This window comes from Fusarium oxysporum, chromosome 15 (assembly GCF_000149955.1).
Source record: "Fusarium oxysporum f. sp. lycopersici 4287 chromosome 15, whole genome shotgun sequence".
Classification (NCBI taxonomy): Eukaryota; Fungi; Ascomycota; class Sordariomycetes; order Hypocreales; family Nectriaceae; genus Fusarium; species Fusarium oxysporum.
Genome location: NC_031000.1, coordinates 104,393 through 126,833, shown reverse-complemented (window position 1 = coordinate 126,833; position 22,441 = coordinate 104,393). Strand labels below are relative to the sequence as shown.

General features: G+C 48.7%; 7 protein-coding genes across 7 annotated transcripts; 4 read left to right on the top strand and 3 right to left on the bottom strand.

Annotated features, from left to right (window-relative positions):
• Positions 1-384: 384 nt before the first annotated feature.
• Positions 385-2,071, top strand: FOXG_22546 (uncharacterized protein; the record flags this gene model as incomplete). The annotated part of the gene is made up of 5 exons (XM_018402961.1): positions 385-929; positions 985-997; positions 1,050-1,479; positions 1,538-1,752; positions 1,808-2,071. 5 exons carry the CDS (start codon positions 385-387, stop codon positions 2,069-2,071), a joined length of 1,467 nt encoding a protein of 488 aa, XP_018257424.1.
• Positions 2,072-2,100: 29 nt separating this feature from the next.
• FOXG_22545 (uncharacterized protein) lies at positions 2,101-2,326 on the bottom strand (the record flags this gene model as incomplete). Its single annotated transcript, XM_018402960.1, has 2 exons — positions 2,101-2,222; positions 2,314-2,326. The coding sequence occupies 2 exons, from the start codon at positions 2,324-2,326 to the stop codon at positions 2,101-2,103; spliced, it is 135 nt and encodes a 44-aa protein (XP_018257423.1).
• Positions 2,327-4,337: 2,011 nt separating this feature from the next.
• On the bottom strand, positions 4,338-5,192 carry FOXG_16671 (uncharacterized protein; the record flags this gene model as incomplete). Its single annotated transcript, XM_018396695.1, has 1 exon — positions 4,338-5,192. One exon carries the CDS (start codon positions 5,190-5,192, stop codon positions 4,338-4,340), a length of 855 nt encoding a protein of 284 aa, XP_018257422.1.
• A 5,195-nt stretch (positions 5,193-10,387) lies between these two features.
• FOXG_16670 (uncharacterized protein) lies at positions 10,388-11,195 on the top strand (the record flags this gene model as incomplete). Its single annotated transcript, XM_018396694.1, has 2 exons — positions 10,388-10,433; positions 10,579-11,195. The coding sequence occupies 2 exons, from the start codon at positions 10,388-10,390 to the stop codon at positions 11,193-11,195; spliced, it is 663 nt and encodes a 220-aa protein (XP_018257421.1).
• A 2,545-nt stretch (positions 11,196-13,740) lies between these two features.
• On the top strand, positions 13,741-14,572 carry FOXG_16669 (uncharacterized protein; the record flags this gene model as incomplete). Its single annotated transcript, XM_018396693.1, has 1 exon — positions 13,741-14,572. One exon carries the CDS (start codon positions 13,741-13,743, stop codon positions 14,179-14,181), a length of 441 nt encoding a protein of 146 aa, XP_018257420.1. The 3' UTR covers positions 14,182-14,572.
• A 374-nt stretch (positions 14,573-14,946) lies between these two features.
• FOXG_22544 (uncharacterized protein) lies at positions 14,947-15,098 on the top strand (the record flags this gene model as incomplete). Its single annotated transcript, XM_018402959.1, has 2 exons — positions 14,947-14,992; positions 15,037-15,098. The coding sequence occupies 2 exons, from the start codon at positions 14,947-14,949 to the stop codon at positions 15,096-15,098; spliced, it is 108 nt and encodes a 35-aa protein (XP_018257419.1).
• A 1,962-nt stretch (positions 15,099-17,060) lies between these two features.
• On the bottom strand, positions 17,061-21,103 carry FOXG_16668 (uncharacterized protein; the record flags this gene model as incomplete). The annotated part of the gene is made up of 5 exons (XM_018396692.1): positions 17,061-18,987; positions 19,425-20,123; positions 20,171-20,304; positions 20,351-20,667; positions 20,731-21,103. The coding sequence occupies 5 exons, from the start codon at positions 21,101-21,103 to the stop codon at positions 17,061-17,063; spliced, it is 3,450 nt and encodes a 1,149-aa protein (XP_018257418.1).
• Between the last annotated feature and the right edge of the window lie 1,338 nt (positions 21,104-22,441).

The window sequence follows — 22,441 nt, the reverse complement described above, 5'->3', positions numbered from 1 at the left end:
CCGAAACACTCAACTGGTAAGGACATAACGGAATTAGGCAGGAGTATCAAGCTAACTTTGTGCAGGCTGAAAGATAGTGATGTGAGTTGGCTATATGGGCCCGTTCAGCAAGGTGCTAGCAAGGTCTACTGTACGCAGACTGGACCTTCCGGTGCCTCATTGCTCCAGTCCAACTCACTAGTCGACACTAACAGGAAGACTATCCTGAAGAAAAGGAGCATATCAGATATCATACTGCTGAGGCCATTGTCAACATCATCCTTCCACGAGCAGGCAACCCCAGTGGCCCAGGCGAGGCAGAAAGACAGCCGGCGATTAAGAGAGCTTTCCTTTGATCGAGCAGTGACGATGGATCACAATATATTCCCCTTCCCTTCGATACCAATGAGCCGTGATACCTCTAGTATGCTACCATTGTCAGCATACAGAGGGATCTCATCGTCAGGTGTTGAGCGTAAACACATCCACTTCAGTTATCAAGTCGAGCAATGTATCGCCGTTGAAGTTAAAGATGACGACGATGACGACGACTGCGATATCAGTACCGATACCAATTCCGAAGACGGAATGATAATGAAGCTGGACAGGTCGCGAAAGCCGGCGAAGGAGGACAATTCAGTACTCTCTGATGGAAAGACGATCGCGATGCTTCCATCAACAACACTAAAACATCGAGAACATGTACAAGTCCCAGAAACGGTCATACGCTACACCTCTAGCGCCTTACATAGTCATCGTGTTTCGCCATTCTCACCACAAGAGGCATCTCGTCCACCTAAAGTGTCAGGTAGATTCTCCGAGGATCTAATTGATGCCGATACAAACTCAGGCTGGTACACATCCAAGGTTGCAAACCACTCCACTGAATCCACTGGCGGAGGAAGTGGACGATATTTACGATATCGCGAATCAGCTCGGCTGTCATACGGGTGATAATGCGGCATCAAACGACACATGCTTGCAGCATTTATCAACCAGGCTTAGGCAGGACCGCAATGTGCGTCGTACTCCAGCTTTGTTCTCCCATCTAGTCGCCTAATCTATAGCAGATCAACTGGGATCCAAAACGGCACCGTATCCGATGTATCCTTCATGTTATCAACTTATCACTTCAAGCCTTTCTTTTCGCGTCTTCACGTGAAGCACTTCAAGCCGCCCTCGATGCTGCTAGCGATATCACTGGGGATGAGCACTACGAACCGTTCAACTTCATCCTAAACGACGCGTCTGGTGGTGATACGACAAACCAGCCAGATCATATGGAAGCTCAGACGGAGCATCCTGGCGGCGTTGCATGCAAAAGAACTTCCATTCAGAAGGTAAATCCTCCACTGAGGCCAGATAATAAGTCAGACAACACCAGAAGGGGGGGCTGGGTTATGGTGCCAGCGCTGCGCAAACTACACCGGATCGGGCTGTGGCTACGTAACTCACCTATCCACAGTGATGCATGGGATGAGCGCATCAAATTACGGCTCGGTATTGATAACGATACGCGCTGGAATTCATGGCACAGGATGATCGACAATCTGATAAGGAAAAAAGCAGCAAGTAAAGCAGTTCCTACTTGACTACGACAAAGCTCTAGGTGACAATATTCTCACCTCTTCTGATTGGGATTACCTGGAGAAAACGCACGCGTTTCTCCAACCATTCACGTCTACGACCTTGTGGGCTCAAGGCGTGACGGCCACGCTCTCGCAAAACCTCATGATCATGGATATATTACTTTGCCACTACGAGCAGAAGAAGGTATCATCTCAGCTTTCGCCTAACTCAATCAACTAGCTTCTGATCCTCTATTTAGGAGCTCTATGAAGCAGAGGAGACACATGATCCTCTCATGTTGCACTCTATTGATATGGGCTGGTTCGTACTCGATAAATACTATGCTTTATCCGGGGAGTCCCCTATCTACGCAACTGCCCTTCTCCTTGATCCGTCGAAGCGAGCGCGATACCTTGATATAAACTGGAAGGGAGACTGGGCCGAGGCTGCCATTAGGGACGCACTTTCGATATGGAGGAAGAATACAAGATGGTGCCCACCCTCGGACCTGCCCAAGCGCTGAGCGAAGCGTCTAGGTCGCAGCAAGGGCACTCAAACGAGCTCGATCGGCTTCTGAACGAGATTATGGTCGCCGAGGACATAACCAGGGACGTAGCTGACCTCGAAAACTTTATCCACAACCAGCCGATAAAGATCGAAGGCTCTCCTCTGGTCTGGTGGTGTCAGAGGGACCAGGTTCGAACATATCCGCGTCTCAGTCGCGTGGCCATCGACATATTGTCTGTGCCCCCTGGTTCTGCTGACCCTGAGTCTGCATTCAGTGGAGGAAGACGCACTTTATCATGGGATCGGGAAAGGATGTCATGTGTTAATCTGGAGAAGGTTGAATGCATCGGCAACTGGCTGCGTGAAGGACTCATTATACCATCATCACGTGGTGGTAGAGGGCTTGTTGTGGAACGGTGAAATAAACGGCAGTGTTCATGTTGATTCGGATGATGATCTAGATTAGAATTGGATGAAATATTTACCTTTAAGCTTAGACATATCTGTCGTCATATCATCTCTGCTAAAGCTGCTAAAACTCCTAGACTGATATCATCTCTGCTATCCTGCTAAGCGGATATGATATCAGGATAGGCAAGTCTGGATAAGGTCCTATACAGCATACGAGTATCGCTTCCGCCGCAGTCCTTGGCAGGCGCTGCTTTTGGAATTTCCTCCTCGAAGTCGCACTTGCTAATAGCTTCATTTTACAGAAGAAGACCCGGCACCCTCGTTGGAAGCCCTACGGCAAGCTACAGGCGTGGAAAGAATGCATTTAAACGCCATTTTCAACCGTTATGCCACTAAAAGTCATGAAAGGAAGAGAGGCCGCACAGGGAAGGAGTAAGACATTGAAGATACAGAAGCACAGCAAAATCACCTACTGAGAGATATCAATCATGTCTATAGAGGCATAAATTCCGACTGCTTAGCTTGCAAAGGCTACCGGCAGGGATGCTGAACACTTGGAGAAGTCGACCTTCCCGCAGGACTGTCGCAGGGACAAGCGAGGCTGGGGAGAGTGGCAAGGTGTAAGGACTGGTACGGTTAAGGATGTCAGGGTAAAATGTGGGGAAAACAATGTAACGAGATACAACGTTGTGGGCCCTATGAGGCGTATCCTCCCGGACGGAATGAATTCATTCATTTATTCATTCTTTGTTGGTTGATGACGGCAGTTATTGCCAAATCGTTCTCTTTCCCAGCAGGACAGGATTCTGTTTTCAGTTGGGGCTTTGGGCACGGACTCATCACGTCTCCACCACTAAGCGCCGTCCTGACAACGGCCAACTATAACTATGCGTTCCGCTAATTTGGGAAACGTCGACCGGGACGAGTTTTGATGGTTCCACCTTGTCAATGTGGCTACATATGTTGGCGAGAGAAGAACTGCAGGTCTGCAGCGTCGTCCGCTATGGCCGTGGGTGGAACCTAGCCCCTTAATGTTGTGGCTCGGATTGGTTCGTTTGATATTAAAACAAAGTGTGGGGCCTTGCAGGGTTTTGGAAGGGCTAAGCATGACAGATGTTGGCTTACATGCCCAAAAGCAGCATGTTGCATTGAAAGGCTGAATACAAGGGGGCAACAAGGCCGCTGCAGGGGTCAGGGCAGCACGGATCTTAGCTTACCTTAGCTCCGCATCAGTTCGCTAAATCAAGGGTCAACGCGCAGACGTAAATTCTATATCTCTGCGAAAAGCGATGTTACATGCGAACGAGTTGATTAAACTTGCATGCATGAGCTCCTCCACCCGAGACTATGATTTGGTTTTCATCCTGACTCCTATTTCGAAAGTGAGGAAGATATGGACAAAGAGAAGCCAACTTATCATAGAGTTAATCCTATTGTGTTTATCCTTTCGTCAGACGCTGCTACTCTCTCAGACTATGTACATATCAACAACTTCCTCGCCGTTACCTTTTGCCTATATTATGAAAGTCTCTTAGATATCGTGGGGAGGTGGAGGATAATCTGAGACATTTTTGTGTGGCCGGTATCCGGCACCTACCACATATTGATACATCATATGGGCTATCCACCCGAGCGTTTAGCTCGGTCAGCTGCCCCTGGAAGCTGGACCACCTATAAGGCTAGGTACTTCACCCCGGGTCACTGGCCTAGCGGCACGTAAGTAGGAAGGAAAAAGAAATTAGTATTATGTAGTTTTCAAGCCTGGCGCCACTTGTTTGTTTGACATTTCTTTGACATCCCTCGTCTCCATATACATCGAACGACTGGGGGTATCTCCGCGACATCCTCCGTAGACCCGTCCTAATCCTGCATTACTTTTGCTCGCATCGCATGGGGGTCTCTGCCTGCAAAAACAAGATCGTTGACTGCGGCTCCTCTACCAACGTTTGCATGTATCGCTGGGACTCATGGGCGAGGTAGTTCTGTATGAGGGTGCAATTGCATCCTGACTGCTGTAGAAGTTGCATCTTAAGCTCATACACCTCGACTGTCAGGTCGGCCACGCAGGTGGAAAGATCGCGGTTGATACGCTCCAGGTCCTGCTTGCTAGACTCAAGCCCCTGCTGTTCTTCCCTCTGCTTGATACGGAGCTTGTTGGCAGCAATTCTGTTTCGTTCCCGGATTTTTTTCATGCGATCGTTGTCCTGTTGGGCTGCATGAGCGCCGTTGCTGCTGGTTTTGCTCGTGCGGCGAATAGGTGAATATTTTCTCGTCTTCTTTATCTGTGGATTGATATCTCGATCACCTAGGGGAGTTCTTCCAGTGGATTTGCGAGGCGTCAGGTCGTCAGAGTAGCAATTTGTCTTTCGATCTGGTGTCCTTTGTGGCGAGGGTGAGTGCCAATGGCCCTGGCCGGGTGATTCCTTAGAACTTCCATGCTCAGAAACCGGAAACAGGGGTATATCCTCTACGACAGGATTGTGACTGTTCCCCGTGTTCATATAGTTCATCTCATGGCCGGTATACTGCCAATGGCGTGTCAAATCAGTGTTGTAGTCATGTAGGGGGCCATAGATCAGAGGACCAGTCTGCGTATAAACACTGTTTGACGTACTGCTCTTGTCTTTTGATAAATCAAACGGGACTAGCTGGTTTGGCCACCAGCATTGCTCCCATGGAAGGGATTCGGGAGAGTAGGATGTCCCCAAGGTCGAGTTGCCTCCCATGTCTATCGGCCTCCTGGGGGCTCTATCGTCCGCGAGGTAAAGAGAGATCGCAGGGTATATCTCTATACAAGAAGTTCAGCTGATGGCTAAAGCAGCAGGAGAAGAGCCGAAGGGAGCTCTAAACATCTAGAAGCGCCTTGATGCCCTTTGGGCTATTGTTCCGGGCTACTGATGGTGATTCTGAGTAGGTGAAGAACCGTACGCTAGAAACTCGGGATGACTAGCGGTAAAGAAGCTACTGTGCTGACGCTCATACAGGTCGCCGCGATCGAAATGACCCTGCAATATTCATGAAAATCGAATACAGGACGCGGAGCAACCGACAGCTAGCCCGATCAGGTCACAACGGGCGGTGGGAAGGGAAAGATTGAATTTAAGCATGTGAAACCGCATGGATAACAACCCGTAGCTCAGTACTCCATACCATTAACAAGCATAGGTTCGGAAGAAATTCTCCGTAAAAAAGTGCCTAGTCTTCATAGCTAAGGTCCTCGATCCAGCATCCAGTTTTAGTGGCCCCACAGCCTGACTCCCTGTTTGCTGGGAGGGACGGCGCGAGAGGGATGAGGACGCTAGCATGGTATCTGGATCACCGAAACGTGTAAGAAACTGATTGGACTATCCGTGCGTTCGCTCTGAAGGGCTGAAACGGCTTGCATTTCATCCCCACCAGTTCACGAAGGTGGTATTTGCCTGAGATTAAGGGCAATTTGTGAGGCTAGCCTGGGACCCAACCTTTTAGTGTTGGGGACCGTGCGAGAGTTTTTGAAGCCCCGCCCATTGGGCAGTGGAGGTTGAAGCATGTCTATGGCCTCCAAATGTGGAGCTAAAAGAGAGAACTCTCCTTAGTAGAGGCTTATTTAAGTTAATTTGGCATAGTTCATAGGGTGCAAACATGCAATGGTGATTGTCAAAGCGAAGGATTGTATTTGATGTTGTTCTGGGATAGACTACTGTACTGAGGAAAACCTCCGCCTTTCACCGAGTTGCTCACATTTTCCCGTAGTTATTGGTTCCATCGCCCTAACGTGCACTTTCACGAGCACGGGCAAAGACTCGCTCTGCATACCCATGTACATGGTTTACTTCCCTGGAAATCTCACTAGGCGACATACCCGGTGGGGTAGCGCCAACCTGGTCCAAAAACTTGGACCTTCTGCTTGAAACAGCCTTTATCAACAGCCTTTATCAACAGCTATTTTCCGCAGCTTCAAGGGAAGCCAAGTGGAAGCGATAAAAAAGCCAAGCCAAGTGGCGGCAGCGTGTATTTGATAACTTGTAAGTCCATCCGTAACGACATTCAGCCGAGGCGTGGGTTTCGACCTGAAGATGAATGCATGCCTATTGAGTAGCATTAATATGTCTCTGGAGTGAAATAATTCGAATTGAATTACTTGTCGGGATGTTCTTTCTCCGTGCACGGAGGGCATGGGCTTAGTGGGGCCGCCGAGAAAGAGCGCCCACCCGCACGCCCATCCACAACATCCAACGCGGGCCAGCGGAAAATTCCGACGTACACAGATTAGGCCCCCTAAGTTGCGTGGAGTACGTTCTTCTTGTTTTCAACTGGTCTATACCTCTTACCGGGAGCCTGTCTTGGGAGTGATTTGATTGGTTATCGCTAAGTTAGGCCGTGATTGCAAGAGCTGACTTCCATCTGTCTCATTCTTATCCACAGCTATTGCGGCTTGCTGGATGAGATATTGGCCAGATTAGATTTGACATGCATATCGCCGTTTCTGCGGGTTCTGGTATGCATTCTTGGTTCTCGAAAGATGCAAATGGGGAGGATTAAAAAAGCAGCGCTCGGCGATGCTCTATGCCAACCGGTGTTGACGGCTGCCGCAAAAGGCATTTAGGAGATGACAAATTTCCTAACGCAATTTTTCCCCCAAAGGTGTGCAACTGTGATATTTACATTCCCGCAGATAATTAGCTGGCACCATGACGCTTCCATATGTATCTCCTCAACTCTAACTGTGACAAGCGCCTCCACTACCGACCTTGCCCCGCACTATACCTGTCATCTCGAGAGTATAGGAGGGGAACTAAAGTTGGGGCATCTCTCAAATGCAGGTCGAGTCAATAGATATATTCGACGCCCGGCCTTACGAATATCGAAACGGCTGTCCTGATGTTCGATTGTAATGAAGACCATTCATAGCGTGGGTTCATTGGCGCGCTTAGCCACTAGCGTTGTTTCACACTGTGTTAGGAAGTACAGTTATGCCCTCTGGGCCATCATACTATCGTAATTGACCACCAGGCCGCCCACCCCCCCACACCGCCCGTTTCGTGATAGTCTCAACGCCTCAACACATCACCATGACACACGCATCTCACGGTCGCGATTATGCTTCAATTCTCTTCAAATTTTCAATATGAGTTCTTCGATACCAGATAGTGAAGCAGTATTAACCCGAGCCGTTCAGGATATCAAGAAGTCGAGTATTCGCAGTGTAGCTAAGTCTGAGGGAGTTCCATATTCGAAATTGAGAGGACGAATCAAGGGCACACAACCTACGCAAATAGCACATGAAAAATTTCTCTCATTAACTCGTATACAAGAGCAGGAACTCATTGACTTTATTATCATACGAGAAAAGGGTCGCCAACCTCTTACGAAACAAGAGATCCATCAATATGCTGAGCATCTTGCTGAACTTAACGACTGGGGACCACACCTCGGCAAGAGATGGGTTGATCGGTTCTTCAGCCGTCATACAAGCATTATTTTGAAGCCATCACGACTTATTTCGGCGGCGAGAAAACAACTAGTCACTGAAGAAAAGTCTCAGAGATTACTACCTCGGCCTTGGAACTATCATACGTGACAAACTCATCGGCTCAGGCCGTATCTTCAACCTTGACGAAACTGGAGTGCAAGAAGGAGAGTCTTTCAATGGTATAGTCGTCGGGACTGTACTAACGACTTCAGCAGTGAAGATACAAAGTGATGCTTCCACTTGGATCTCGATTTTAGAGTCAATTTGCGCCAACGGCCGAAGGCTGCCTCCCTTTATCATATATACAGGAGAAACCTCACAAGGACAGAATTTTGGGGACGTTATAACTGAATGGAAGTTCACCTGCAGCGAGAAAGGCTGGTCTTATATAGAAATACTGCTTAGATGGTTCTATGACGTATTTCTCCCAGAAACTAAGCCAAAAGACGAGTCTTTATAGAGGGTATTCGTCCTTGACTAACATAAGACTCATATCACAGCAATCTTCATGAAGAAGACATTTATGAATAAGGTTTGGCTTAATTGGCTACCTTCGCATTCGCCACATATTACACAACCTCTCGATGTAGGCATTCTTAGACCGTTAAAGCGATATTATCGCGAGGAAGACAGCCGGAATGCAGACCTACGCGGCGACATCATCACGACAGAAACAACTGTTCCTATAGGTATATAAAGTAGCTTCGGAGAAAGCTTTCAGTCAGAAGAACTTCTGACATTCGTTTCAGGCAACTGATATTTACCCAGTTGATGCTGATGAGGCTCTTGCGAGGCTGAAGCCCCATGAGCGCCGCGGCTTACTAGAAATCGGGCCACAGCACCACAAATCCAACGTGAAGAGGGGTCAGATCTTCAACACGCCTTCGTCAAGCTGCGATATCGAAAAACTGCTTTTGAAGGTCGATTGGTCGTCAGAAAACGCCGAGAGAGACATCAGACTGGTCCTACGGAAGTGTGGAAGGTCCCTAGATAAAAAGAACGCATCAGAATCATTCCTACAGAAGAAATTGGCCATATAAAAACTCACGAGGCCGCGATAAAGCCGTCAGGCCGTTCACAAATCAATTTCGACCCCAATAAAGCTTTTCCTGAACACATGGAAGTTAAATAATAAAGCAGCTGCGGAAAATCGTCAGAATAAGCGGAAAAAGCCAATAACGGAAGAGCAGGCCTTTTTTTAATAAGCATCCAAGAGGAAATTAAATTTGAAGCTGTATTCGTTGTGGAATGGTTGAGTGTTGTTAACTAGTGGAACCAAAAGTGAGGCTGTCACGGGGCGGTAGCCTGGGGGGAAGGGTGGTCTGGTGGTCAATTACGATAGCAATTAGCAAGAAATTTGTTGGATACATGGGAGAAATCTAAGAACAAGTCATCCTGGCTAGGAAATGCCTTTCTTTCTTTTTTTCTTTTTTTTCTTTTTTTGCTTGTCTGGTCGGCCGTAATAAGCCAAGCTTTCTAATGAAGTTTTAGTAAAGTTCATGGTTATTGCAAGGGGGTCGAAAACGCCGTTTTTTATGGGATTTGGAGGTGCGACATTCGCTTATCATGCACGTTATAGTAGAGGAACAAGATCGAATGGTAGGAGGGCAAAGGATGCTGGTTTGACTACCTGTCAGTCCTCCAATCCTATCTTCTCGGTTCGCATCTAGGTGAATAGCACGGTTGTCTCTTCCTGAGCCCCTCGTGTAGTTGGCGGATCTTGCGCTGGACCTCGGCGTGTTAGGATGTTCTGCCTCGGTATCCGGCTGTCCAATTAGCTTCCCAAGGTCTGCTGACCTCTTTGTGAACCAGGTCTCTAGAGTTGATCGGAGTGGGGCGCACTTGTTATGTTATGGCTCTGCTCGATCGTTAAGGGCGAGAAAAATCTAGTTTCGCCGGCAATGGCCACCTGACACAGCAAGCAACACAAATGTGTACTTAGATGCCGGACAAGCCCAAAAAGGGGATATAAAACCGCTCAAGGTTGCCTAGACCGAGCGTTAAAGAACGAAGCTGACTGTAGGGGTGTGAGCAACGTCGAATCGTTCTTGCCTAAATGAGATTTCGGTTTCCTGGGGTGCAGTCCCCCGCCAAAGCTAATCTTAACCCCGATCATCTAAAGTTGTGATGGATGGGCCACGGACACAATGTCTGAGATGATGGCCTGGACATGGGGAGGAGTAGAGGTATTTGGGGGTCTCCCCAGGGTTGAAGGAAATATTTCCGAGGTGTGTCGGATTCTCACATACCCTCACTCGCATACCTCTCTCGGAGACTAGGGATATGGAGACTACTACTAGTCTACTACCGCCCGTAGGTAATTTCACAAATTGGAGAGAGGAGTGAGAGACTCACGCATAGGCACTGGCCAGAAGACAGATCAGACCATAAAAATGGTATATTTAACACTCCCGGTCCCACCCGCCCACAATCTTTAATCAACCTCCCACCTCATCATTCAAAACTAACATGATCCGATCATCATCAGCAGAGCCCGCCAAACCCAAGCGAAAGGGTATGTTGCCTTTTTACTTTATTTGTCTGTTGGACTTATTTCATTGTTCTCATGCCATGGATCTTCGGCGCATTATAATTAACAGGAAGAATGCAAAGCCAGGCAGGACAGCCTATCCCTACCATGCTAACACAATATTATTCAGGCACCCGAAGTGTTTCTACCCTTACTCCCGTACAACTCGCCCGCAAGAGAGCCAACGATCGCGAGGCCCAGAGGGCCATCCGTGCCCGCACCAAAGAGCACATCGAGCGGTTAGAGCGCGAGTTGGCGGAGCTTAAGGGCAAGCAAGGCCGTGACCAGACCGTCCAAGAGTTGTTGCGCCGCAATAAGGCAATCGAGAAAGAGCTGATTCGACTCAAGGAGACTATGAGGGTGCCAACGACTTCGTCACCTTACTCTGCACCAGGTCTAACTCCGCAACAGCTCTCATTGCCAGACGGGCTCTTAATGTCAACAGTCTACGATGGCAACCTCAGCGCTGGTAGCGATGCCATTCCTAGCCCTCGTGGATCACCATTCCCTGGCGACTACAACTCCCTCCCCGACTACAACTCCTTCCCCGACTACAGCCAACAATACGTCCCTTTATCCAACAACTGCGTATCCTTGGCGAGCACCGTCTCCTGCACCATCCCCTCCAGCGTCTCGATCCCATCATCATCAGCCGACTATGGCGCCGGCTATATCCCCAATCAGCGTGCCCACCTCTATCCTCCCTTCCAACAACAGCAGCTCCTCAAGCATCAGCGCCATGTGTGACAAGGACGTTGTCAAGATGGTGTATGACGACGTGGGCCATCATGGTACAATACCCCAAGAGCTTCGTCTACCCGACGTGAAGCATGGCGAGGAGTTTAGTCACACTCAATGTCTAGACGCCCGGTTCCGCCTCAGTAATCCTCCGCTGCATCCTGGCACTCCCTATTCTAACATCTACATGCCGCATCACTAGCAGCAGCAGCAGTCAATCTGGATCATGTATCCCATGTACTACCCTCAGCCACATTCGTCGGTTCGTTAAATTACTCCGGCGGTTGGAACTGGCGTGTACCCAGTCTGATCATGCCGTTGACGTGCCGCCTCAATGATCTTCTCCTCGGCTTCGTCCGGAACTGTCGCCAGCGGACCCAGGCCAAGGCGATCTGCCAGATTTTGGGACGCGTTTAATCCCGCTCCCCATACTCTGATTCTGTACCTGTACGTGACCGGCTGCAAGCCATGAACTGTGTTACTCTGAACTATTTTTAAGCTTGAAATTGCATTAGCAAGAAACTCCGGCTAGCTATGATAGAATTGGCAGAACTTTGACCCCCTGCGACGGTAGGAAAAAGCCATGTGGGATTGGGATGTTGACACGCATGCCGCAAGTGTAATGCGCAGGGCTAGTCTGAATGACAACATGCTGCCATTGGTCGTGATTTGGCATTGAGGGGTTAGTTACCGCCGTTAATCGGTGAACGGTGATTGGCGAACTGTTGCTGTAGGAGGGTCGGAGTCGGCCACTGCGTTTGGGTTACAGCATGTGGATGATCTGATGATCATGTTGACAAGCCATTTTCCGGCGCGAAGGAAACGAATGACACGAAGAAACCCATCATGATTGACGTTACAGTCCATCCTCCTCGGAAATGGTACCCCAAGATCCAGGGGAACTCTTAAGGCGCTAACTTTATATTTCTAGGAAAACCTTCTTTCCTTTAGCCCAAGATTAGATGAAAATCCCGAATAAAAAAAAGCAAAAATAAAATAAATAAAAAGAGCATGATTGCACTGCGCGACTGTGTCCGCGTCTGTGCTTTGAAAGCGGTCTGATTCTGGATATTCTGGCTCTTAATGCACAGCTGTTCGGAGATCCCATACCAAGTCTTTTTACTCCAGAGCGGTTAGAGGTTGTGGATTCCAAGACGAAATATCATGTGCAACCTGGATAAAGTTAATGAGTTGTTGTCGCTGGGGACATTAAAGTCACCTTCTGTTTTCTTGCGTACTTTCCAAGCCTTAACTCTAGGATAATTATTGACTATGCTCCCAAGAATCGTACAGTTAGATTTTTTATATAACAGTACTATATCCGTAGTAAACGTTCAAGAATAAGCAATATGCGCCTATCGGTTCGTTGTGAGAACTGGTCTCTGGCCGTCAATGGAAACGTCCGTTAATCTCTTGGATGGGATCCAGTTCTAGCCCTTAAGCCCGGGGATTACTACTATAGTTGACTCTGGTCTTCCATTTCAAGCTGCGTGATTTGCTAATCGTTGTTGTCAAACCACCTGTTGTGATGTATCATGATTTTTCCTGCTGATAGTTGTTCTTGGCTTTCAGCTAGGCTTCTTGGCGAAGAGATGGGCTTAAGGACAAAAACAGTCTAGTCAGATTTGTGTGATGTTACCTTGCGGGTCACGGGCTGGTTGGTAGTTGACAAAGAAGGACTCCGTGGCTTGTCGCTCAGACGAATGGTTCACTCTGATTGGCCAGTTGCGATACAAGTCCTCCCCATTACCGGTAGAATTGCTCCGGGGTTACCCTAGTACTGCTACATGGTACATGCATGGTGGTCTAGATCTTCAGCCCTTTAGCGAGTGGACCGCGGTCTAGACCTCGCTATCATATCGAGAGCCGAACGACCCAGTTTCGAGGATAAAAGACTGCCTTCATAGTAGCATACGGTTTCATGTAGTGTCAACTTGTGAGCCCTGTCTTCTGCGGGCCAAATCCTATGCATCCCATATCTTGGTTTTCCTGGGCAATAAGTCCCTTAGTCTGGTAGGCGTGTAATAATGGTCCCCGCAAAGACAGGTAGCATGGCGGCTACGGGCTGTACTTTCAAGCCTAAACATGTGTGCGTGTCACCCAGCCGGAACCAGCAGTGCTTAAGCCAAGAATGCAGTGTCACGAGCCCTGATTCTCTGATATCTCTCATTGGATGTGTGTATGATGCTACGATTTTGTTAGATTGGCGCCTGTGTGCGGATAGAAGGGAGTTTGCCCTTCCATATAACAATATGTGTGGCGCGTGGCTGTGAAAACATCAAAAATAGATCAACGCCCCCGCACTCTGACGAAAGAGATAGACAAGTATCGCACTGAGCGTGCTTAAAGGGGAGAATGTCGGGTCACTAGTAGTGAGCAGCAGTAAAATGTGTTGATTGATTGTTCTTCAGTTGTCTCTCTTGCGGGGTAATTTTTTGAGAAAAACGCCCGGGAAATTCAGGGTCGCCAGGTTGGCACGGACGAAAAGTAGATACTGCGGCGGGATTCGGACAATCCTTCGTACAGTAGTAGAATAGATAACAGCGAAGAGTCTATGGCCGAAGATTATGACGATATGGAGAGTGTCTCAGAAAGTGGCGAATCTGAAAATGAGGAGGAGGAGGAGGAGGATGGAGCCGATATAACGGCTAACTCGAGTGAAGAAAATCCAGACTTGACCGAAGTGTTGGAGCTGCTGTTTAGGCTTATGATAGCACTCAGCACGGAGGAAGTGATGGATGGGCGACCAGCTTCAACCTTGCTAGTGTACTTCAGTAGAATCCTCGGTTGTACGGCTGATTCCGCCGGTTTCCTCGCTATAAAGGTAGCACAGAATGTCAATTCCGTAGAGAGCGCGGTTCGTTACTTGAATATGATGAGTTACGATCCTGCTACAGGTATGCAAAGAAGTGTACGCCGCCTTACACGAGATACATACCAGAGATTACCAGCGGGGAGGGCCAATTCATACAAAAGTGCGAAGCCTGCAGTATAAGGGGAGATGAAGCAAGCAAGATGCTCTGAAAACGCATGTACTTTGAACATCCATAATGTCCCGAATCCCAAATATTCCCGTATAATCCCGCAATCTATGTCTTAAAGTACATGATCAGTAATTTCAACTTTGTAGCGTATCATACAGGGCTTTTTACTAATGCATTTTGCTAGATGTTGGGTTCTGGGTTGGAGTGGCTAAATCATAATAAACTATGTTTTTCTGCCCTCACGAGTACTGTAATTTAAAATATGGATAAACTTTAGTCAAAGTGTGCACATTACTTCTACTCAGAATCTGTGGTTGATTGGAGCTCGGTTTGCTGCATTGCTGAGCCTAAACTACCTGGATTTGATCCTGATGCGGCTAAATTTAGACCTTTTTCTGCCCTTCCTTGCTCCAAATCCAAAGACAGGCGTCCGTGTACCCTTCTACTCTTCCATTCCCTGTTCCCGCCTTCTTTTTCGCTCCTGACTACCGCCAGCCAACCAAATCAATACAGTACTACTCCGTCCTGTTTTCTTACTTTCTTGACATTAGAGTCTTACAGAATTAACCTACATCGTCCCTTTTGCCTAAACCTAATAAATTCCCCGTATTAGCCTAGCAGACATACCGAGGATAATCAAGCAACGACCCGCAGGTCCTAGCCAAACGCAGAAGCACCTTTGATACCAGACGCCTTGTCTTGCGCCTTTCTCATTTTTTCAATATTTTGTTTTAACCCTGTGTCTTTTTGTGTTGCCAATGGCGGCACTTGATTAGATGAAGGGCGCCTTTACCAAGATCTTTCTAGCCGGACAGTCCAGGTGTAAGGTGTTTCTCTGATCTGGTCCACACTTTTACAAGACATAGATATCGCGGCCCTGTCTCTCAAGGAGCAGCGCCACTGGCTGGATGCTTTGCTAGGTGGCTGACATTGTGATGTGGAACGTGCGAAGGGGCTTGAAAGGGGAAACCATGTTTGAAATGGACCTGCTATAGTCGAGGCGCCCCCATCAATGCCAGCCATTGTAACATCGCCTAACCTAAAATCAGACCTAATCACGCAGTGTCACGTAGGCAACCAGCATTGGTTTGGTACGCCCCATACATCGCAAGGCGCGTTTTACGCCTTGCGGCATCACTGTGCGTTATGCCAGTGACCAAGCACTTCATTCAATAATGCCTGACTACTACCACTCTTTTAAGCCGTATCGAATGAACGCATGGTAGTTGTGAGTATTAGCTCTAGCTCAAATGAAATCATGGTTGCAACGGATCTTGCCATCGTCACTTATGCTTATGAGCTATTCGAAGAATTTACGTCAAACCTACGTGAAAATGCAGCTCGAGGTAGCAATTCGTCATTGGTCTGGCTTCCCGTATTGACACGAGATGTCATGTTGCGGAATAAGGGCTGACCCCCTTTGGTGATACTGGTGGTTTGAGTGAAGAGCTACGTCAACGAGCAGTCTATCCCTTTGAGTGCCACAGCCCTTAGGAAGGTCACTCACCCCACTTAGCTTAGTCATAAGGTTAGTACGTGCAGGGTACCGGAAGTTCCTAAGATATTTGCCAAGTCTGTAAGGTAGCTCTTTGTAGCAATCAAAACTGCTGAGACTTTTACCATCATACAAATTAGTATGTGTGGGAAAGTACCGTTAGTTTCATTTATCTTGATTGGCTCTATACCTCTGTCGTGACCCCGCCTAAGGGCTGTGGCACTCAAAGGGATAACCGGCAACAGCGGGTTACAGATAATTTCCAGATTATTAGAATTTGTTTCATGTAGGGGTTGTTATAGTTGAGCCTTGTGCGGTTCGTTGGGCTGACGAAATGTCCGGAACTAGCTTGCCAGGAGATTGCAAGGTGAATCTGCTCTTCTAGGTGAAGGCTTGGTTGCTGAGAAGTGATGCACTGTTGGTGTAGTCACCGGGAGGTAATCCAGCAAGGGATGTGTTAACTGCGATGCGTTCTCAAGAGCTTGGCTAATTTAGTAGCCGATGAACTCAAATAGAGATGGGAAAATAATGTCGTGTTGAATGCTTCCCTGCAATTGGCCAAGTCAATAGTCCGGCCCAGAGGTCGCTGAAGATGCTGCGGTAGACAGAAAAAAGGTTGATATACCTGGGGTTGAATACTGATAGTCGTATGGCGGCGATTGATCATAAAAATGGTCGTGACGATCAGTCGGTGTATCGTGGGCGTGCCCTGAGGAACGTACGAGAACGGAAAGGATGTGAGGTTGAGGGGACAGGTCACTCGTCAGCGTAGGCCCACTAGTGGAGTAAAAGTGGAGTACCCAGAGTCCCAAGAGCCCGGGTCCCCGATGTGCGGTGGACCTGTCGTAGCATACGTTCTGTACCTATCAAGTGCCTCGAAGCTCAACTCCGTCACCTTGAAGACTCCTCGCACAAAACAGTGGGGTAACTCATCTGACAAGACACAAAATGTCGCTTGTCGTGTTGATATTTCTGGAGTACAAGCTTTTATTTTAGTGGGTGGCTTTGACATAATTTTGGGTTGAGTCTTTTCACAGGCATTTTCTCGCTTTCTTCGATTCACTCAACGCTTTGGGCTCCTGAGAGATGTTGGGGACATATTGTAATTGAATATGTTTTCTTATTAGGTAATTTATATATAAAAGTAAACATATTCATAAATAGATAAAAGGATTTATCCCCTCTATTATAGATTTAACTTAATAGTAAAATCCTTAGTAATAAGTATATTACTATGTATTCCTCTATTTAGTAACTAAGACCGCTAGAAATGTAAGCGCCTAGACTAGCAGCACCAATAAAAAGCCAGGTACTTAAAAAGCATTAATACCATGCTATCAGTCCAGTAGTCATTACCTGTACGTTAATTGTGCATTATGGCTCTGGTATGGACTTTTAGCTCCACCATTTGACTCTGGTGTCTCTAAGGGTATTCGTGCCACAGTGGACTTCGCCTCCATTTACGTGATGGGACATGAAATCGTCAACGAAATGTACCTTCATCCCCGCTTGGCCGTACACGTCTCGCACTGCCTCCTCAAAGATATCCTGATCATCAACAATTGGACCCCAAGGCTTCGCAGCCACATAATCAGATCCGATGACAACACCGTTGATGGCAGCTGGAAGGAAAGCAATTAGTTGACTCTGTCCAGGAGTGACCCTGTGCAGGCGCGGGGGGAGTCCATCAAGATAAGATGGCCAGGGATACGTGACATTCTTGTAAAGAGCGGGGATTCGCAGAACTTCGTTGTGAGGCAATGGTACTTCTTCAAGCAGAAGCCCCAAGTTGTGGTCGATGTACTTCTGTGCATACTTTTGCGTCTGCAGGAAGTCGTCGTCAGACAGCAGCGTGTCGATAGTAAGGTTCTCAAGCCTAGGATCGTAGAAAGAAAACGTAGAATCGGAGAAAGAAAAACCTTCCGGCTGGCGGAGATTGGGATAGCTAGTGACAAGGGTGGAGCCATGACCACTGTCTTGTGCTTTTCTTAATGAAGCCAACGGAGCTTGGGTATCTGCAATAGCGATAGTCCATCCTAGGTCATTCTGATAAGGCAAGAACTGGACAAATTCGTCAACATGTCCAATGACCAGCCAGCCAGCCTCTAGGAAGAGGGGAGACTGGTAGATCTGAGCTTCGATAAGGCTTGTCACGGACTTGGCTGGATGCTTGTCAAAGTGCTTCCCCATGATGACCCTGCCGTGCGTATATGATGTCCTGTTCTTGGATACGTACGGTGGGATAATCTCGATGTTGCCACCTGAGTCAATCTCCTCGTGTCCAAAGCCAGACCCCAGCGACGGTTGATGGCCTCCGACTCTATCACCTCTGAAGCTTTCGAAGACCTGACGTCCAGCAACTCTAGTGGATTGCGCACTCCGCATCAGGACGCGTAGTGATATCGGACCTTCTGGCCCAGGCATACTGGCGAAGCCGGGCTCCATGAAGTCTTGTGCCCATATTTCGTAGGTCCCGTTGAGTAAGTGAAGGGACAGAGTGTCAGTCACGTTCATTAGCGCGTCTTCAAGTCCGCGTACAAACTTCTGCTGCACTGGACTGGAAGTCTCGTTTCCTTTTCCTGATATCACCATTTGTACTCGCTGCAGATGATGGTGGAATAGGACAGGCGCCTGCTTCATCGCCACGGCGTCGTAGGTCGTCATATTGCCGTCGGTGACTCGAAACTCCAAAGTAAGTGTTCCGTTCCAGGCAGAGAGATCAGAAACCAACTCTCTCGCGTCTATAGCGAGCTCAATGCCAGCACGTAAACTCGTCGCGTTGAACATGAACTGAGGATCAACGAGTCTCCAGGGGGAATGTTCATCTGACAGAAATCCGGGCTGTTTCCAGAATACACGCACTGAGCCCAAAGTGCTCTCTGGAAGCGTATAGATGTTCCCGGTGGCCTCTTCAGAGATGTTGTCAAGGGGAGCGGTCCGGGCTGGGGCTGCCAGCTCAGGGGCAAGCAGCAAATGGCCTGAAGCATCGTTGCAGCTCGACAGCTCCTGGTTGCTCAGGGGGAGACCATTGAGATCAAAGGCAGCACATCGGCGGTGTTTGTCGCCAATGTTGGGCAGGAAAATGGCGCCACGTTCATTTGTCCAGGTATATTTCTCCGTAATGTCTTTGCCGTTGACGATTCCATCTCGGTTCGTGTCTGCGAGGATGAGCGGATGTGTAGTGGGGCTAATGAGGCCGGCGCTGACATGCGTGGCAACGAAGATAGGATTAGCCAGCTGGTCCGCATGGTGATGGGAGAAATTTGTGCGCAATGGCGATAGGCGAAAGTGATAGAGCTCAAGGTCTTTGATGATCGAGTAGCTGATGCATGGGGTTCAACGATGCTTTATAGACAACGCCCACCAAGTCCTACATTGATCGAATGCAATGAGAGCTAGAAGAGCTCAATGGAAGTGACTCCCTTTAGCCGAATTGGGAAAAATCATTGCAGCTGCATGGACGCCTCGTAGAAGGAGTAGAAGCGGCTGGTGTTAGCGCTGACGCTGACGCTGGAGTATATCAGGATGTAGATCGTTACCCAAATAGGCAAAATAAATGGCCAAGACCTGGCACTGCTCGGTGCCCGCGGCGAGCAGCATTGTTAACGCTGTCCTGGTGCCCGTGTCAATCGCAGCAATCTGCCGAGTTCGACTTGCGGCGGATGGCAGCTTTGCCTGGATTGATTTGATCTGCGCTCGCACAGCCTTCACAGGGCGAAAATATAAGGCCGATCAAAGAGTTCGTCCCATCCATTGTACCTCTGCCTAGAGCGCCAGGTGCGCTCGAGTAGCTGCATCGCCACCAATGGTGTCGCAGTGCCCAATGCCGCGCTCGCCCACTTCAGCTCTTTCAGAACAAATTGCTGGGTGCCGCCGTCGTCGTAGTCGAGCACAAGGCCGAGTATCGTAAGCGGCCAGAGAACCAGCTTGCGGTGATGGAGGTAGGCATCGAGCGACGAGTCTCTTAGATCCTGTAACAGGCCGGCGCGAAGGGTCGTCCACTGGCTAGATTTGCGAACGTGGTCGGATCGCTGGGGCTGAGAAGCTAGACAGTAAAGGACCACGGCGGCCTGATAAATACGACCAATACGTTCCCAGCCCATTCTTCGCACCGTAAAGCCCTGCCCAGTCTCGTCATAGCTGCCTCCCGCGCCAGAATCAGAATGTGCTAGGACCTCAGACGCCCATAACTCAGGCGAGAAGTTCAAGACGCGTCTGAGAATGTCTGGGCTGGATGGCAATTGGTCCGCGCTATTCGACGGGAGTGCCGTTGCGCTGTCCTGAAGAAAGCGGTAATGATTGATGCGGATGATTTCAGCTAAGAGACCGGGAGCACATGGTATACAGGTCAAGGTGCTGTCACCGAAGAGGTCCTGTAAGTATGGCAGAAGTTCCAGCTGCCGTTGGGCGCGGGCCGAGTTCACGCACGGGGACGTAGTTGCGCCCAGAACGTCGACGCTCAGAAAGATCAGTTTAACGTGACGAAATACTTGGACAAAACATACTGGATGAGAAGTTGGTACATATGTCGGAGATGCGGGTGTAGCAGGGAGCAGCACCAGAGCCCACCGTGCATGTTAATCAAAGTGTAGGCTGCGTCGACGTGGTGCCACCATGAGGGTGAAATTGAGTGCTGTATCTGCTCAGTCAGCACGATGCGAGCTGCGGATTGCCAGGCGGTATACCTCGGAGAGCAGTAGGCATAATATTGGCATAATGGAATCGCGGCGGCCAGTCAACGCACTGTGGACTAGCTTGAGAGCTTCGCCTCGACATTGCCGCAAGTTCATGGCCATCGCGTTGCGCTCACGGTGAAAGCCTTCAGCGGCCCGCAGGATACTATGGCCAAGTGCGCTGCATATGAGTGTCTGGGATATCGCAGGAGGTATACACGGCACATAAGACGGCGGAATAATGAAGGGGCTGGCAACGCCTTCCAGGCTGATCCCCGATAAATCGGGCGCGATGTTGATATTATCAGTGAAATCATTAATCCAGTGTGCTTCGCATTTCAGGAGATGAGCGCGACAAACAATATACCACCGCTCGTATCAATATCCCAAACGTGCTTCGGTCGCCAATTTTTCTAAGCACAGTGCACCGCGTCGCAGGTTGGACCTCGAAGCCAGGAGCGCTGTTGGCATCATCAACTTTTGAGTCCTCGGACGCTTTGTGTTTTTGAACCTGAGTCGGTGTTTCCTGTCCCGGAAAGGTACAATTGGCGATAACCTCGTTGCTTCTCGCAGGGGGGCCGGAGACACGTAGTGTCTTTGTCGATCGAGCTCCCTTGGATCTGATCTGGCCGGGCCGCATCCACTGGAGAGGTTTGTGTTGATACCCAGGGCAGTCCACGCCTCGAACACGGCATTTTCGGCACTTGGGCGTTCCCAGATCGCACACCAGTCGTCGCCTGGAGCATTCCCAGCATGGAACGACATGTTGGAATGGCCTGACCTTTTGCTTCATTGCGGTATTGATGGATGACATCTGTGTGATCACTAAGATGGAAGGACGAAAGACGGTACTGGAGGTTTTAGTGAATCCAGGGCGCTAAAACGCACACCACACATTTCGCTTGACTGGACCACCCTAAGAAACGGCCCTAAGGGCGGGCACTCAATGAAACCAATGGCGTCGCAGACTAAAAAGTATACTATACATTAATGAGAATTTCTATGGATAGATTTCACCGAAGAAAATGCATTTTTTTATCCAAGGCGACCTGTAACGTCCAAATACATGTGTGTATGTATGTTTATATGTATATAGTTTCGGTCTAGGCCATCGGCCCCGAAAAGCCTCCCAAGGGAGCATAGGACGTGCCGAGCTAAACTATCTACAATTGCTGTCGTATCCAACTCCACCTCGAACACCTGCAACATCTACTCGCATCAATGGAGAGCTTCACAGACCCTTTCCCCTAAGTGGCACTTTCCTACTCATAGCCAGCCCTACGGTAGTTTCAAACATATCATATTAGACATCAAAGCAGGTAGTTCAGGTAAATTTCTATATAACTGCTATTCTATCTAGTTTATTCAGCATATTATAGGCATAATGGTGCTTTACTTCCAAACGGCCATTCCATCAGCGGGAATAGATCCATCTCTAGCCTAGGATTCTCTTGTATCGATAGATCAAGTAGCTTTCCATTCCCTAAGGTAGGAAGTCTATATCTCAGATTGCTAGTAGCTATAACCTAAAACCGTATATCCTTGGAGAAAACTCTCGTAGGAGAAAAACCTGAGGCGGCTAGAATGCTGCTTTATAGATGAGATAATCGTTTCTTTCTATGATCTCTAGGTAAGCTCTATACCATTTTGACCCAACAGTTTTATTTAGCAGTCTCAGCTAGTGACATAAATCATTGAAGCCCGATAGTGTTTTGGGCGGCAGCCGAGGCTGCAGAGAAAAAGAGGTTCCCCGGGCAATACACGACTACAGAGATCGGTTCTGCAGCTTTCGAGCTACAGAAAGGGCAACTAGCCATTTAGGGCCCGTGTACCGAGATAAGGGGATACCAGAGGGCCTAAGAAGTCGAGCAGCTAGCTGCTGTAGGTGGTGTTCGGGCAGTAAAAGCTACAGAGGTCGGTCGAGGCATCGTAAAGCCGTAGGTGAGGTTGAGGGTGAGAGTACGACGATCCTCAATGTTAAGCAGTAAGATGCCGCGAATATCGTCTAGGTAGCCAGGGCTGTAGGGGTCGGTTATATGGGAAGTCGAGGGGTGGAGAGCCCGGAATATCGAGGTAAGAAGAAGCCGCAAATACCGCGTAGGA